Source organism: Arabidopsis lyrata (genome assembly GCF_000004255.2).
Source record: "Arabidopsis lyrata subsp. lyrata unplaced genomic scaffold ARALYscaffold_3, whole genome shotgun sequence".
In the NCBI taxonomy this organism is placed as follows: Eukaryota; Viridiplantae; Streptophyta; class Magnoliopsida; order Brassicales; family Brassicaceae; genus Arabidopsis; species Arabidopsis lyrata.
In genome coordinates, this window is record NW_003302553.1 from 11,939,565 (window position 1) to 11,954,932 (window position 15,368).

The following is a 15,368-nucleotide window of genomic DNA, read 5'->3' on the forward strand; positions in this document are numbered from 1 at the left end:
TGAGGAGTATGGGGAAATATAAGGCACCATGGCCCGATGGATATCAGCCCATCTTTTATCAGAATTGTTGGGAGATTGTGGGGGATTCTGTTACAAGGTTTGTGCTGGAATTCTTTGCATCGGGAACTATACCTCCATCTTTGAATGATGCGCTGGTCGTTCTTATTGCCAAAGTAACAAAGCCGGAGAGGATGAATCAGTTTAGACCTATAAGCTTGTGTAACGTCTTGTTTAAGACGATTACAAAGATGATGGTGTTGAGACTGAAGAAGGTGATAGGGAAATTGATTGGGCCAGCTCAGTCTAGTTTTATTCCGGGAAGGCTTAGCTTGGATAACATTGTGGTGGTGCAAGAAGCCGTTCACTCGATGAGGCGCAAAAAAGGGCGGAAAGGTTGGATGCTCTTGAAGCTGGATTTAGAGAAGGCGTATGATTGTATACGGTGGGATTTCCTAGAAGATACACTCAGGGCAGCAGGGTTGGAAGAGAGTTGGATAAAATGGATCTTGAACTGTGTAAAGGGTCCGTCGATGAGTATCCTATGGAATGGGGAACAAACTGAATCTTTTAAGCCATCTCGTGGGTTGAGACAGGGTGATCCGCTGTCACCGTATTTATTCGTGCTTTGTCTAGAACGACTTTGTCATATGATTGATAGATCCATAGCAATGAAGGCATGGAAGCCGATTGCTCTATCGCAAGGTGGGCCTAAACTCTCGCATATTTGTTTCGCCGATGATCTAATCTTATTCGCGGAGGCTTCGGTGGCTCAAATTCGGATTATAAGGAATATCTTGGAGACGTTTTGCGTGGCGTCGGGATAGAAAGTCAGCTTGGAAAAATCGAAAATATTTTTCTCTAATAATGTCTCCAGAGACTTGGAAAAGTTGATTAGCGACGAGAGTGGGATTAAATCAACTCGAGATCTGGGGAAGTACCTTGGGATGCCCATACTGCAAAAGAGGATTAACAAGGATACTTTTGGAGAAGTTTTAGAAAGAGTGTCCTCAAGACTGGCCGGATGGAAGAGCCGCACGTTGAGTTTTGCGGGGAGACTGACCTTAACCAAGTCAGTTCTATCTTCTATTCCGGTTCATACAATGAGCGTAATTTGTCTACCACAGTCCACTTTGGAGGGGTTTGATAAGTTGGCTAGATCATTCCTGTGGGGGAGCTCACCGGAAAGAAGGAAACAACATCTAGTGGCCTAGGACAGAGTTTGTGTACCAAGGCGAGAAGGAGGGCTAGGTATCCGGTCTTCAAAACATATGAACATAGCATTGGTGGCTAAAGTCGGGTGGCGACTGTTGAATGATAAAACCAGTTTGTGGGCTCGGGTTTTGAGGAGCAAGTACAAAGTTGGTGAGTTACAAGAGCCAAGATGGATGGATAAAAAGAAACCAGCCTCATCAACATGGAGAAGTGTGGCTATAGGTTTGAGAGAAGTGGTGATCCGCGGAAGTAGGTGGGTGTTAGGTGATGGTAAGGAAATCCGTTTCTGGGAGGATAAGTGGCTTTCAGATCAGTCGCTGCTGGAGAAAGTGATAAGGGAGGTACCTAGTGAAGACAGGGAGCTGCGGGTAACAGAGTATTGGGCTGAAGGCTCGGGGTGGAAACTCGAGAGTATAATGCCGTACTTACCGCACAATACACGGTTGGAGTTGGCGGCGGTGGTGCTTGATAGCATTACGGGAGCTCGGGATAGGTTGTCTTGGTGTGGTACGGCGGATGGAGCCTTTACGGTGAAGTCGGCGTACTCGTTGTTAACCAGAAATGATTCTCCGAGACAAGAAATGTCTAGGTTCTTTGATCGGATTTGGAAAGTGGAAGCGACTGAGAGGGCTAGAGTCTTTTTATGGTTGGTTGGTCATCAAGCTATAATGACGAATGTGGAACGTTTTCGCAGACATATGTGTAATATGAGGGTCTGTCAAGTTTATAGAGGTGGAGATGAGACCATACTACATGTCTTACGCGATTGCCCGTCTATTGAGGGTATTTGGAGACGGATAGTACCGCGAACAAAGATGTCAAGATTCTTTGTGTGTTCTTTGTTGGAATGGCTTTATGAAAACTTGCGGGTCGAGAGTGATGAGACGGGATGCCCTTGGTCAACTATGTTTGCTATGGTGGTGTGGTGGAGTTGGAAATGGCGGTGTGGATATGTCTTTGGGGAGGTGGGGAAGTGTAGGGACCGGGTTAAGTTTGTAAGAGATTTGGCTAATGAGGTTCATCATGCTCATATGTTGGTCCGAGAACAAGACAGAGGGAGACCACGGGTGGAAAGCATGATTGCTTGGAAGCCTCCAGAGGGGGAATGGCTGAAATTGAATACGGATGGTGGATCACATGGCAATCCAGGGCTGGCGACGGCATGGGGAGTGTTGCGGGATGGGGCGGGCCGGTGGTGTGGTGGCTTTGCCTTAAATGTGGGTATATGTTCAGCCCCTCTAGCTGAATTATGGGGGGGTATATTATGGGCTATATATTGCTTGGGAGAGGAACATTAGAAGGGTGGAGCTAGAGGTGGATTCAGCGGTGGTGGTTGGTTTTTTGACAAAGGGGATTAGCGAGACGAACCCGTTGTCTTTCCTGGTGCGGTTGTGCCATGGCTTTCTTTCAAGGGACTGGATTGTCCGAATTTCTCATGTGTATAGGGAGGCTAACCGTCTTGCTGACGGGTTAGCTAACTATGCGTTTTCATTACCTTTAGGTTTTAATTTTTTAGAGGTTGTCCCACCTTCTGTGGCGACGATTGTTGAGGATGATGTCCGAGGAACTGCGTTTCCAAGGCATGTCCGAATTTAGTTTATATTTTTTCAGTTTAGTAATAAAGTTCGATTGCCTCCCTATGACACACCAAAAAAAAAAAAACAATACAAGTTGGGAAAAAAGCCAAAATTGACTGGACCGAAGCTATAAGAGAATGGGGGCGATAGGACCAAGAGAGAGTTGCGATTTTTATCTTAAGCTTGTGTGTTTTTTTTTTTTTAATTTTGATGTTGACAGCTTTAATTTTTTCTTTAAGAAAAAACCATTAGAAAATAAGAGAATATTAGAAGGTGAGTGAGACCAGCGAATGTCATGCCACAAATCATGTTCATAATGTTATACCAAATAATCATAATGTCCCCATGTGACGCTTTACTTTTCTATATTATCGCGTAACCCCACTCATACGTTTTTAAAAGATTTTTCACACAACTAATCATGTTCATAATGTTATACCAAATAATCATGTAATTTTTTGGGGGAAACAATTGTTTTTTTCCTATAAATAAATCTTTGTATGACTTTGCAATAAGAGATCATTTTTCTTATCTCACTCATCTCGTGATAGAGACAAGTTATCCAAGACACACGCCCACCAATAGAGACTCCATCTCACTCCTTGCAAAATTCACTTACATTAGTAACAAAATTTTCATCGTTATTATTATTGCTTTAAATAAATATCATAAGCAATACGAGAATAAAAAAAAATAAAGATATTCAAACCATAATGCGAAGAAAAGGATATAAAGTTAAATTCGTTTTGGGTCATACATATTTTTTTTAACAGTTGATATAAAGTTAACCCCACTTAATCTAGTTTTTGGTCATACACTTAATCTAGTTGGTACTGAACAACATAAGTAGAGATAAAGAGAAGAGTTATATTGGAGATTAGCTAGCTTACAAAAAACTAGATTAATTAAGTAATCATATATTGGAGATTAGCTTATTTTGTATGACTTTGTAATGTGAGACTTCTACCACTATTCCATAATATATAGGGGACGTTATTATTTTTCTCACAATTGAATATAAAAGGGAAATACGATAAAATGAACAAAAAAATGAATTGAACATTTATTTGAATATTTTATTTAAAATCAAATCTGTTCAATAATATGCAAACCAAAATATCTCCGGCATGTATAAACTAAATTGACCATACTTAATTTAACAAATAATCACCGCAATTACGCCGCGTTGAATTTGTTTTTCCTTAGATTTGGCGTGTGTTTAAGTAAACTAACATAAAACCAAATGATAGGCCATTGACCGAATACAATAATTATTTTCATAAACTTATATTATTATGTGCAAAAACATTATCTGAGAATCTGAAGACCGACTTCCAATGTTAAAATTGACGTGACATTAAGAACCTTAATCGAATTTGATTAACAAAATATTTATTTGTTGCCCGTTTCAATTGTAGTGGATTATTTTATTTTGGTGTAACTTGACAATTTGGATAATGAGATTAGGGGAAATGTCAATGTAATAGGTGGCCTTTAATTTGTGCTGGTGCCCTCCAGCTGTTTTCCTTCGCTTTGGAGCAAGTAGAATCCCAACTATTTCCAAACATTCAAAAAAACTTAAATTACGCATTCTCAATCTTATATTTTCTATAAACAGAAAATATATTACGAAATTTTATACTATTAAGAGTCTAATTGCCTAATATGTATATCATATGACTTATGAGCATAAGAAAAAGATGTTAAACAAAAAAAAAATCAGATGGCCAAAATTAATAGCTTCTCTTAATTTTCTTAAGTTGTGTAATAACTAATAACATTGACCATTGATTTTTTTTGTTTTTACCATTGTATACCTAATTTCGTACATGTAATTTTTTTTTATAACTATTTTGCACTTTTTTACATCATATCATTTACCGTTAACCACATGTTTAATTATTTATTTTGGGTTCTGGTTCCATGCCCAATATTAAAAATCGTAGGAATTTCGATGGCCATAAAAAAAAAAAATGGAAGAGGATCTAAAGTTTCTTGTTTCGTATTATGGTCATAGAAAATCGAATTATTCAGTGTTTTCATTAGATGCATAGTTCCGCGTCTACATCTTATTTGGCAAGATAGATTGTCTGCAACGACACATCACTTTTCATTTTCTCAAAAATAAAAGACTAAAAAGTAACTTTCGAATTTATTCAGTTCCTCGACTCGATCTAGTCACTTTAATTAAGCAAAACTAATTATTTCAAGGAAAAACCTTTTTAGTGACTGAATGATTGTTTAGGAGAAAACATTTTCTCTTCTTTTTTTGTCAACATTTTCTCTTTAAACTTTAATTTTGTAATATATATTCCACTAAAAATAAAGTGATAAATTTAGCAAACAGATTGTAAGATTAAATTACTAATTTTGTGTTTATGAATACGTTATTAAAAGCTGTTGACAAAAAAAAAAAGAATACGTTATTATGTTCATAGATATAGTTTTGAATTATATTTTAAACAATCATTTGAGTTAGATATATTTGAAAGTGTCGCTTAATTTTTTTTCCTTAAAATGATACTACTATATAGTTCTTACTAAAACAAATACAACTAATGAAATTTATTAAAGATATAATAAGCAGATGGTATATTTATAATATTATCTAGTTTAAAAATGATGTAATATCAAAATTTTATTATTTTATATTTCTACAATAAATTTAAAATTTAAATTTGCTGGTCAATTCTAAATTGTACATTCACAAAATAAAACATGTTTTTTAAAAGTTTTTTTTTTTTTGTTTCAAATTGTTTCTAGTCCAAAAAAAACGACGCGGATGTTTTGTTTTTGTGTAATAAGAAGAAAGAACGTAAAAGAGAAATGACGCGGACGAATCGTGTTAGACCCAAAAAGAACAGCTTCTTCCATTGTCCAAATTCCTTACCAAAAAACTCTACTCTCGGTGGCACCAGATCACTCCTCCTCTCTCTTCTCCTACCTTTTTCACATTCTCTTCTTCTTCTCTTTCTCTCGTGAAAAAGAGATTCTTTATTCATTAGATCGAAGAAGCAAAAATGTCCACAGCGCCGTCTCCAGGAACTACTCCATCACCATCTCCTCCCACAAACTCAACAACCACCACTCCTCCTCCATCTTCCTCTCCTCCTCCCACCACAACTCCTTCTTCTCCTCCTCCGCCGCCGTCAACTAATTCAACCTCTCCTCCTCCTTCTTCTCCTTTACCTCCTTCTCTTCCTCCTCCATCTCCTCCTGGATCTTCCACTCCTCCTCTTCCTCAACCATCTCCCTCCGCTCCCATCACTCCATCTCCGCCCTCTCCCACCACTCCTGGATCAAACCCTCGAAGCCCTCCATCTCCAAACCAAGGACCACCAAACACTCCCTCAGGACCTACTCCTCGAACTCCATCTAACGTTAATCCTTCGCCGCCGTCTGATTCTTCCGATGGATTATCTACAGGAGTTGTGGTCGGAATCGCCATTGGAGGAGTTGTTGCGCTTGTTGTGTTGACTCTGATTTGTCTTCTCTGTAAGAAGAAACGAAGAAGAAGACACGATGATGAAGCTGCTTACTATGTTCCTCCTCCACCTCCTCCTCCTGGTCCCAAAGGTAAAATTCAAAGATCTCAACTTTATGAAATAAAAATCAAATCTTTAACTATAATTGTTCAATTCTGATACTTGATTATGCATTGTTATCTGTAAAAGAGATTACTTGTGTAGAAAAGTTTCAAACTTTACAGAGATTTGATGTTGTTTATCAGCTGGAGGACCTTACGGTGGACAACAACAGTATTGGCAACAACAAAACGCATCACGACCGTCAGATAATCACGTAGTGACGTCATTGCCACCACCTAAACCTCCATCTCCACCACGAAAACCTCCGCCGCCTCCTCCACCACCGGCATTCATGAGTAGCAGTGGCGGTTCTGACTATTCGGATCTTCCGGTTCTTCCTCCACCATCTCCAGGGCTTGTGTTAGGCTTTTCTAAAAGCACTTTCACTTATGAGGAGCTGTCAAGAGCTACTAATGGCTTCTCTGAGGCTAATTTGTTGGGACAAGGCGGGTTTGGTTATGTGCATAAAGGTATATTGCCTAGTGGGAAAGAAGTTGCTGTGAAACAGTTGAAAGCTGGAAGTGGTCAGGGAGAGAGAGAGTTTCAGGCTGAGGTTGAGATCATTAGCAGAGTTCATCACAGGCATTTGGTTTCTCTTATTGGTTATTGTATGGCCGGTGTTCAAAGATTGCTTGTCTATGAGTTTGTCCCCAACAACAATCTTGAGTTTCACCTCCATGGTTAGAACTAAACTTAACTCTTTTTTTTTGTGCTTTTACCACATTGCTTTGTTGTTTTCAGTTAGTGATGATTTGTTTGGGAATTGAATTTGTTATAGGGAAGGGACGGCCTACGATGGAATGGAGTACTAGATTGAAGATTGCTCTTGGATCTGCTAAAGGACTTTCATATCTTCATGAAGACTGTAAGTCTAAAAACTGAGATGTATATAGATGTTTTATATAATATAGTCTTTGTTTATTTATGAGGTATATATAAAAATATTTGCAGGCAATCCGAAAATCATTCACCGTGATATTAAGGCGGCAAATATACTTGTAGATTTCAAGTTTGAAGCTAAGGTATGACAAAGTTCTTTATTCGATATGTTTGTGAAGTGTTTTCGTAATTCGTGTCACTGAAGCTCTTTTATCTGTCAGGTTGCTGATTTTGGTCTTGCCAAGATTGCTTCTGATACAAACACTCATGTATCTACACGCGTGATGGGAACCTTTGGGTAAATATCATCTTGAATCTACTAAACATGTACATTTATGCAGTTTCCTAAATGTAAGTGATCCTTATCATTGTACAAATTCTGAAACTTTTGGTTTGGGGATTTTAGGTATTTGGCTCCAGAATATGCTGCAAGCGGAAAGCTCACAGAAAAGTCTGACGTTTTCTCATTTGGTGTTGTACTTTTGGAGCTTATAACCGGGAGGCGCCCTGTTGATGCAAACAATGTCTATGTAGATGACAGCTTAGTTGACTGGGTACTTACTATGACTGCAGATAATCTGAACTTCTGATTTTTCTACAATTTTGACTGTTGACTGAAGCAAAAGCTATGTGTGATTGATGGTGGAACAGGCACGACCCTTGCTTAACCGAGCATCTGAGGAAGGAGATTTTGAAGGTTTGGCTGATCCAAAGATGGGTAACGAGTATGACAGAGAGGAAATGGCTCGCATGGTTGCTTGCGCTGCAGCTTGTGTTCGCCATTCAGCTCGCCGCAGACCTCGCATGAGCCAGGTAACTTAATTTGACCCTAATCATCCTTTTCTCTAGGGAAGAGCATTCACTTTGGTTTTTCGGGTTTTTCTGGCTTGTTTTGGTTGCTCCACCTTGAGATTGGTTTGATTTTGTTTATTTGGTTTTTGGTTTGGTGTCAGTGAGAAATTTCGGTTCAGTTGTGTTTTTATGCCTAGCCTTACTTTTTTACTGCACATCCATACTATCTAAACAACACCGGTTGAATAAAAGCTGACTTGTCCAAAGAATTGGCAACATATTTTCTTAGCTGCGGTTTCTTTTGTTAAATAATGCTAATGGAGTGAGTAATTTGCTGTACAAACTGAGCAGATAGTGCGCGCCTTAGAAGGAAATGTATCGCTCTCTGATCTAAACGAAGGGATGAGACCGGGTCACAGCAACGTCTACAGCTCATATGGAGGAAGCACAGACTATGACACAAGCCAATACAACGACGACATGAAGAAGTTTAGGAAAATGGCACTAGGAACTCAAGAATACGGCACAACCGGCGAGTACAGTAATCCAACAAGTGACTACGGACTGTACCCGTCTGGTTCGAGCAGCGAAGGTCAAGCCACACGAGAAATGGAGATGGGGAAGATTAAAAAAACCGGTCAAGGTTATAGTGGACCTTCTCTTTAAACCACAAGAGATGAGAAAATTGCAGGGGTTTTTGGATTCTTTTTCTTATTAACTGTAAAGATTTGAGGAAATTGCCTTAGTCTCTAATTGATCTACTACGATATAATGATTACATTTAAATTTGTTTTTCTTTGGGTTTCTTCTTTAGATGTTGTGATGTTTTTGATTCTTGGTTGAATATTATTCTTTCATTCTTTTTTTCTTCTTCATTAAGTACTTGTTTGTTATGTTCTTGGGCCTTTTGGCCTAGTTTGGTTAAGTTCCAACACATTGTTCATTATACATCTACAAAGTAGAAGCTATCACTAGTCACATAACCAAACCTCTCGTTTTTGGGATTTGACTATAGATTGGAAGCTTTTTTTTGGTTTGGATGTTTCATCAAATCTAGATCATATAGAGTTCAATTGATGACAAAAATGGTAAAAGGTTCTTGGTTTTGATTGGTAACTCATACTACAGCGGTACAGATTTTAGCGGTTTATTACTTACCAATCATAAAAACGGTAAAAGTTAGCGGAATCGAAAACGATACTCTCAAAGTTAGACCGGTTCGGTTAGGAACAATCAGTAGTCATATAACCGGGGACTAATCTCAATTGCTCCTAAGAGTCAAAGAATTAATCTACATACTCTCCTCTAATCTACATACTCTCATCCTTTTAATGAAAGGACGAAACTACCCCTTTACTAGGTATACGTGGTACAACTGGTACCAGTTGTACTGACCTCCTAGTTGTAGGAACTCCTAGTTGTACCACCTAATTGTACTGTACCTCCTAGTTGTACCACAACTTAGTTGTACCAGAATATTCCCGAATATTTCCTAGTTGTACCAGTTACAACCCGTATAAAAGGATTCGAACCCTGGGGGCTTTCTCTGGTTTGAATGATTTTTCAAATCTAGATCATACAAAGTGCGACTGGTGACATAAACGGTAAAGGGTTCTTCGTTTGGTAACTCATACCGCAACTATTCGGTTTTACCGCTTTATTAGTTACCAATCATCTCTTATTGTTACTTTTGTTTTATCTCTTCTAACTATTTCGATATCGCTCACTGTTTCTTTTTTCCGTTTAAAGATGTTTACAGCTTTGTGTCATCAATACGACCGAAAAGAGAGAAAGAATGGTAAAAAAGCGGTAAAAATGAATTTTGCACGCTTTTGTTGTCTTTCTACTTTGGCTTACCGTTTTACCAATCCATCAAAGTTATTGCGTTCCGGTGATTCAATCATGTATTTTCTTTCTAACGAATCACAACACAAAATTTATAAAATAGACCAAAAAATCGACTGAAATTGTGTTTGTGGCAGTGGTAAAGTACCAAATTACAAAATTTATAAAATAACCAAAAATCGAATGTAATCCAAAAAAAAAAAAAAAACAAATTTTCAAAAGGAATAAGACTAAACTCGAAGTGACACAACTCGCGAGTTCGCTCGTTCGTAAATGGCGCGAGGTCTGTCTCTCTGCTCCAATGGAAGAAAGTCTTCGACTTTACTCTCAAACTCCATCCTTAGGGTTTCATTTTCCTTTTCTCCGAAAACCCTTTTCACGTCTTCATATCCACATCAATCTCGCCACCCAAAATTCTCACGATTGTTCTGTAACCACGCATGTGTTCCCGAGACGGTGGACGAAACGAAGTATAAGGAGCTTTTCAATAAAAGAATGGCTATGGCAGGACTTAAACCTCACCACCGAATTGGTAATTGCTAAATTTCAATTGAATTGGTTCCACTTAAACAGAAACAGTGATTGGACAATTATGTTGTGTGTTTTCAGCTTTGGGAGTTTCAGGTGGTCCTGATAGTATGGCTCTTTGTGTTCTAACTGCAAAATGGAAAACTGAAGGATTAAGTTGTGTTAATAAGTCAGATGGTTTCATTGATGGACTTGTTGCTATAGTTGTGGATCATGGATTAAGACAAGAGAGTAAAGATGAAGCTGAACTTGTCTGTTCTAGAGTTTCTCAAATGGGTAAGTTTTTGAGTATGAAGATTTGATTTAACCTTTTTGAGTATGTTTTAGTAACTTGGGGAAAGTTTATAGGTATTAGATGTGAGATTGCAAGTTGTGATTGGGTTGATGGTAGACCAAAGCTTGGTCACTTGCAAGAAGCAGCTCGTGAAATGAGGTTTTATATTTTATATTTGTGTTGATTTGAATCATCACATGTAAAGAAACTATGTGTTCATGTGTTTTTATCTTTTTATAGGTATCAAATGATTTCGAATGTTTGTTTTCGACATCAGATTGAGGTCTTACTTATAGCTCATCATGCCGATGACCAGGTAATTGGCTCTTGAGAATGTAAACTGTCATATTGAGATATTCATGAAATGTTGTCTGAAGTTGGATGCAGGCTGAGTTATTCATTCTCAGGTTATCTCGTAGTAGCGGTGTACTTGGGCTTGCGGGTACAGCTTTTGCTTCCGAGATTTTCTCCAGAAATCTGCAGTTAGATGCAAAACATATAAAGAACCGATCTATTCTCTTAGTGCGTCCGCTACTAGATTTATGGAAAGAAGACATGTATAAGGTTCTCTCGAAACTAGAAACTCAAGAATCTTTTATAGTTTTATGGTTATTCTCATTTACTCTTTATCTTATTTGCTAGCAGATATGTCAATGGGGTAGACAAGATTGGGTTGAAGATCCGACTAATCGTAGTCAATTGTTTGTCCGGAACAGGATTCGAACGTCAATAGGAAATCTACATTCAGGCAAGTCTATCAAACATCAAACCGGACTAGTCCTCTAAAGCTTGATGACTAATATAAGTTCTTGTTTTTATTTTCAGGTAGCTTCAAGTCAGAGCTTCATGCAGTCATTTCTGAATGCCGAAGAACACGTTCATTTGTTGATAAATTTTGTACAGACTTAATAAGTCAGACCGTAACAGTGACAGATGTAAGAGCATTTTGCGGTTTAAGCCCATATGTATAAGCTGTTTCTGACTCGGTAAGAGTGAAAAATCATCTGTGTTTTGATGTTGGTATTGACAGAAAGGGTATGCTATTCTTGATCTAGAGAGACTAAATCCTACAGAAGTTAAAGACATTTGCCTCTCAAAGTATCTCGCTGCAGTCTTGCAGGTGTTAGATCTTGAACCTTTTTCTTTGGTAAAGTTACTGCCCTTTTGAGTATTTTCTTGACTCTTCTTTTCTCTTGAATCTTCAGTTTATCTCTCAACGGCACAGACCAGTCAGAGGAAACACTTCAAAGTTGCTTTTGAACTATATCCGCGCAATTCCGTGCAGGGTAATCATTTTTAATGTTGTTCTGCTCCTCTAGAATTTAATCTGTACTATTTCAAGTAACATTTGCTTCACTTGGGTACTCAGACATCTCTAACAGCTGCTGGTTGCTACCTTAGTCCAGCTCCTGGGTCCAAGGGTACCAAAATTATAGTTTCTTGTTCTGTTGACTGTCCTTTACCATCAAAGACAGAACTCGTGAACATTTGCGTCAATGAAGCTCAGAAAAAACCGACTTCTGATGACCTCAGTAAAATCATATCAGACGCAACATCTATTTCAGACCATGAGGCCCCGAGCAAATTGTTTGAAGTCCATTTTTTGGTTGTTGCATCTGAATCCGTATTGAGTAAAGCCAGAGAGCTCAATCTTCTCAGCGAATCGACCTATACAACCATTGGTCTACTGCAAAGGAATGAAACCAATCGGTTCATAACTACAACAGAAGACAAATCTGTAGATGAATCTGAGCATGGAACCAACATTGCATCTTCCTCTGATAATGTACTTCTTTTGCCAGGGCAAAATCTCTACTTCATGAACCGGTTTCTCATCAGATGGAACTTGAGTGACCACCAATGTGATGAAGCTGGCTGCGGAAATTGTCCAGTGAGGACAGCTACATCAATGGAGGTTCGGCACATGGTTGAATCCGACTGGCTATATCTAGCTGAGCTTTCAAAATGCTCGAACTCAAACCATTCTATGTCATCCTCACAAAAAGCTCTCAGGTCCTTAAAGTTGATCCCAGCTGCTGCAAGAAAAAGCCTCCCGGTCTTGATCAATCATTGCGGACTACTACTCAGTGTTCCCGTACGTGACTTACCATTTAAAGTCATCGTTTTTATTTGTGTTTTAAGATTTGACAACTATAGAACCATGAATTGATTCTCTTCTGTGCACTTTTCAGGCTATTAGCTTCAACTATTGTCCATGCCTTGAGGCATCTGCAGTGTTTCTTCCAAGAGTACCACTCGGAGGCGGTCATAGCTCATTTCTCTAGTCTAGCCATATCCTGTTTCATTCATTCAATATTTCAATTCTAACAGACATTTATTCACTTGTACTGAATTCTTGTGAAACAAAATAATATTTGATCAAGAATCTGTATCCTAGGCAACTTTCGTTATTGAAAATCGCCAATTACACTCGTTTTTGTTTTCATTCAAAGTTTATGACAGGGAAAACGATCATACTCCGCCTTGGCCACCTCGTTCTTTTAATGGTTGAAATGATGAAGTAAACCATTGCTTCCAAGCTGCGTCCTTTTGTTGCTCGACCCATGAGAGGAAGGCACTGTCTACTAGGCAAAAGATGTTGACGTAAAGCAACTGGTATTGCACGGGAACATATCTGAAGTTTGCAATCTGAAGAAGTGGCCATGCTCCGCCTTCAAGAGCTAGAGCCGGAAGAAAATCTCTCTTGAGTCCTTCTTTCACTTCAGCTGTGTTCTTTCCTGTAGCGAATCCCATGTATGTGAAGAACACCAGTAGATCTATAGGCCCAAAGATAAGACCATCCATTGCAACTTTGGCAGCTACAAAACGTGTTGACTTTGGTACATATCGAAGCTTCAGTTTTATGAATTTATCCAGGCCCTCGTACCTGTGCAACCAGAAATAGAACAATATCAGGTTTATCAACCTACCATAGACCATTCTTTATCAGTATCTGATTCAGTATCACTTGATTATGTGAGAGGTAACATGAGGACATTGGTTTATACATTGGTTTTTGTATATGATATACAAAAGCTATAAAAAACGATCTGAGATCAGAAGGAAACAAACCAGAAGTGGCCAACAGGTCCGACAAAACCAAACCCAAACATGCTCGTGATAGCTACTCGCTTCCAGTTGACTTTGAATTCTGCATCTGCGTCAGCATCTTTATTTGTTTCCTGTTATATTGAACATGGTTTTAGTGCTAAAGTCGACATATGTCAATAGAATCTCGATATATAGCCAAAACTCAGAAACAATATACCATGATCTCTAATGGCAAATGAATTCGAAAGTGTTGTCTCGCAGCAAAGATGTCACAAGTCAAAAAAGCATCTCATAATTTCATAGAAGGTAAGCAATAGACTAGAGCTGCTAATCCAGAAAAAAATATAGAACGGCATTAACATGTGTAACCAATGGACCAACAGAGCAAGTTATATTGCAATGTTAACATGCAAGTACCACACTAACAACATAGAGAGTCACAAAACACATTGTCTCTTCTGAACTGTTCAAACTTTGTAAAGAACACTGAAGCTGTAGTAGCCCACAGTTCTGGCTTAATCATCAAAACATCTTTGATTGTTGGAAAGAGCTATTAGGCAATCATGGAATCTAAGCAAACAAGTAAATAGATGTGTTATACTTCAAGAAGTTTCAAACAGCCATAGAGAGCCTAGACACAAATCAATACTATTGCTCAATATTCAAATGACCTAATTACAACTCAAGCAACACAACCTAATGTTCCAGAATCTCTCTACCATAAAAGAATACCCCAAGAATCGAGACCATAAGCTAACAATCACAGAAACCTGTTAACGGAGAAGAAGAACTCAAATCCTTGAAAGATGTAGCAGCAAGAAGGTGAGAACAAAGTGGAAATTTAACAAGCACCTAAGAAAAACTCCAGAAATAGTATCAATGTCTAAGGAAGAGCTACATAAATCAATACATTGATCAAGCACTAACCGATTCACTGAAATGCCCCAAATATACTGATGCACAATCATGAAACCCAGAGATACCTAAGAAACTAAACTAATTTCATCAAATTCGCACCAAAAGAAGAACGAATACAATCAAGAATCGTAGCGAAACCCCAATTTGAAACTTCAATCAGACGAAGAAATCGGTGAGAGAGAGAGAGGGAGATCGGAAAATGACTAACGGTGAGACGAAGAAGACGAGGTTTCGCAGTGGAGTGAGTGATGTATTGAGCGGTGACATCGCCAAATCCCCAAAGAAATCCAGAACTGATGACCTGAGTTTTCACTGGATGAACCGTCAGGCATCGCTGATACCATCTCCAAAGCTTCAACATAATGTACCAGTCGTCTTCGCCGTCGCCGAGATTGGGACCTGTGACGGAGAACCGCCGTGGAAGAAGGCGATTGTGATTGGTTAAAAGAAAGAGGTTGACACAGCAGCGCTTAAGCCTCTCTGCCTAAACGTCTTCTTCTCTTTTTAATTTTAATCCTTTTTCTTCATTTTTATTTCCGAGTCAACAACACTCAAAAAAGCTGTTGAGATGTTAATTGGGCTTCGGCCCATAAACATTTTAAACCTTTTTTTGTTTTTTTTTTTAATGTTTTTTTGTGTCGAGTGTCCACCACATAGGAAAATTGGGTCAAGGAAATGATTTAAAGCCCGCAAAATATCCCAATA

General features: G+C 38.6%; 3 protein-coding genes across 3 annotated transcripts; 2 read left to right on the forward strand and 1 right to left on the reverse strand.

Annotated features, from left to right (window-relative positions):
* The first annotated feature begins 5,502 nt into the window (after nt 1-5,502).
* On the forward strand, nt 5,503-8,940 carry LOC9319598 (proline-rich receptor-like protein kinase PERK1). The gene is made up of 8 exons (XM_021030502.1): nt 5,503-6,365; nt 6,520-7,056; nt 7,155-7,241; nt 7,328-7,398; nt 7,477-7,553; nt 7,662-7,809; nt 7,907-8,068; nt 8,399-8,940. Exons 1-8 carry the CDS (start codon nt 5,810-5,812, stop codon nt 8,711-8,713), a joined length of 1,953 nt encoding a protein of 650 aa, XP_020886161.1. The 5' UTR covers nt 5,503-5,809; the 3' UTR covers nt 8,714-8,940.
* A 1,007-nt stretch (nt 8,941-9,947) lies between these two features.
* On the forward strand, nt 9,948-13,105 carry LOC9319599. Its single transcript, XM_021030501.1, has 11 exons — nt 9,948-10,424; nt 10,502-10,696; nt 10,769-10,853; nt 10,935-11,010; nt 11,082-11,258; nt 11,340-11,442; nt 11,520-11,629; nt 11,725-11,814; nt 11,900-11,980; nt 12,064-12,789; nt 12,887-13,105. The coding sequence occupies exons 1-11, from the start codon at nt 10,166-10,168 to the stop codon at nt 12,977-12,979; spliced, it is 1,995 nt and encodes a 664-aa protein (XP_020886160.1). The 5' UTR covers nt 9,948-10,165; the 3' UTR covers nt 12,980-13,105.
* LOC9319600 (PXMP2/4 family protein 2) lies at nt 13,015-15,160 on the reverse strand. Its single transcript, XM_002885610.2, has 3 exons — nt 14,872-15,160; nt 13,767-13,876; nt 13,015-13,581 (listed from the first exon to the last, which is right to left on the reverse strand). Exons 1-3 carry the CDS (start codon nt 15,022-15,024, stop codon nt 13,167-13,169), a joined length of 678 nt encoding a protein of 225 aa, XP_002885656.1. The 5' UTR covers nt 15,025-15,160; the 3' UTR covers nt 13,015-13,166.
* Between the last annotated feature and the right edge of the window lie 208 nt (nt 15,161-15,368).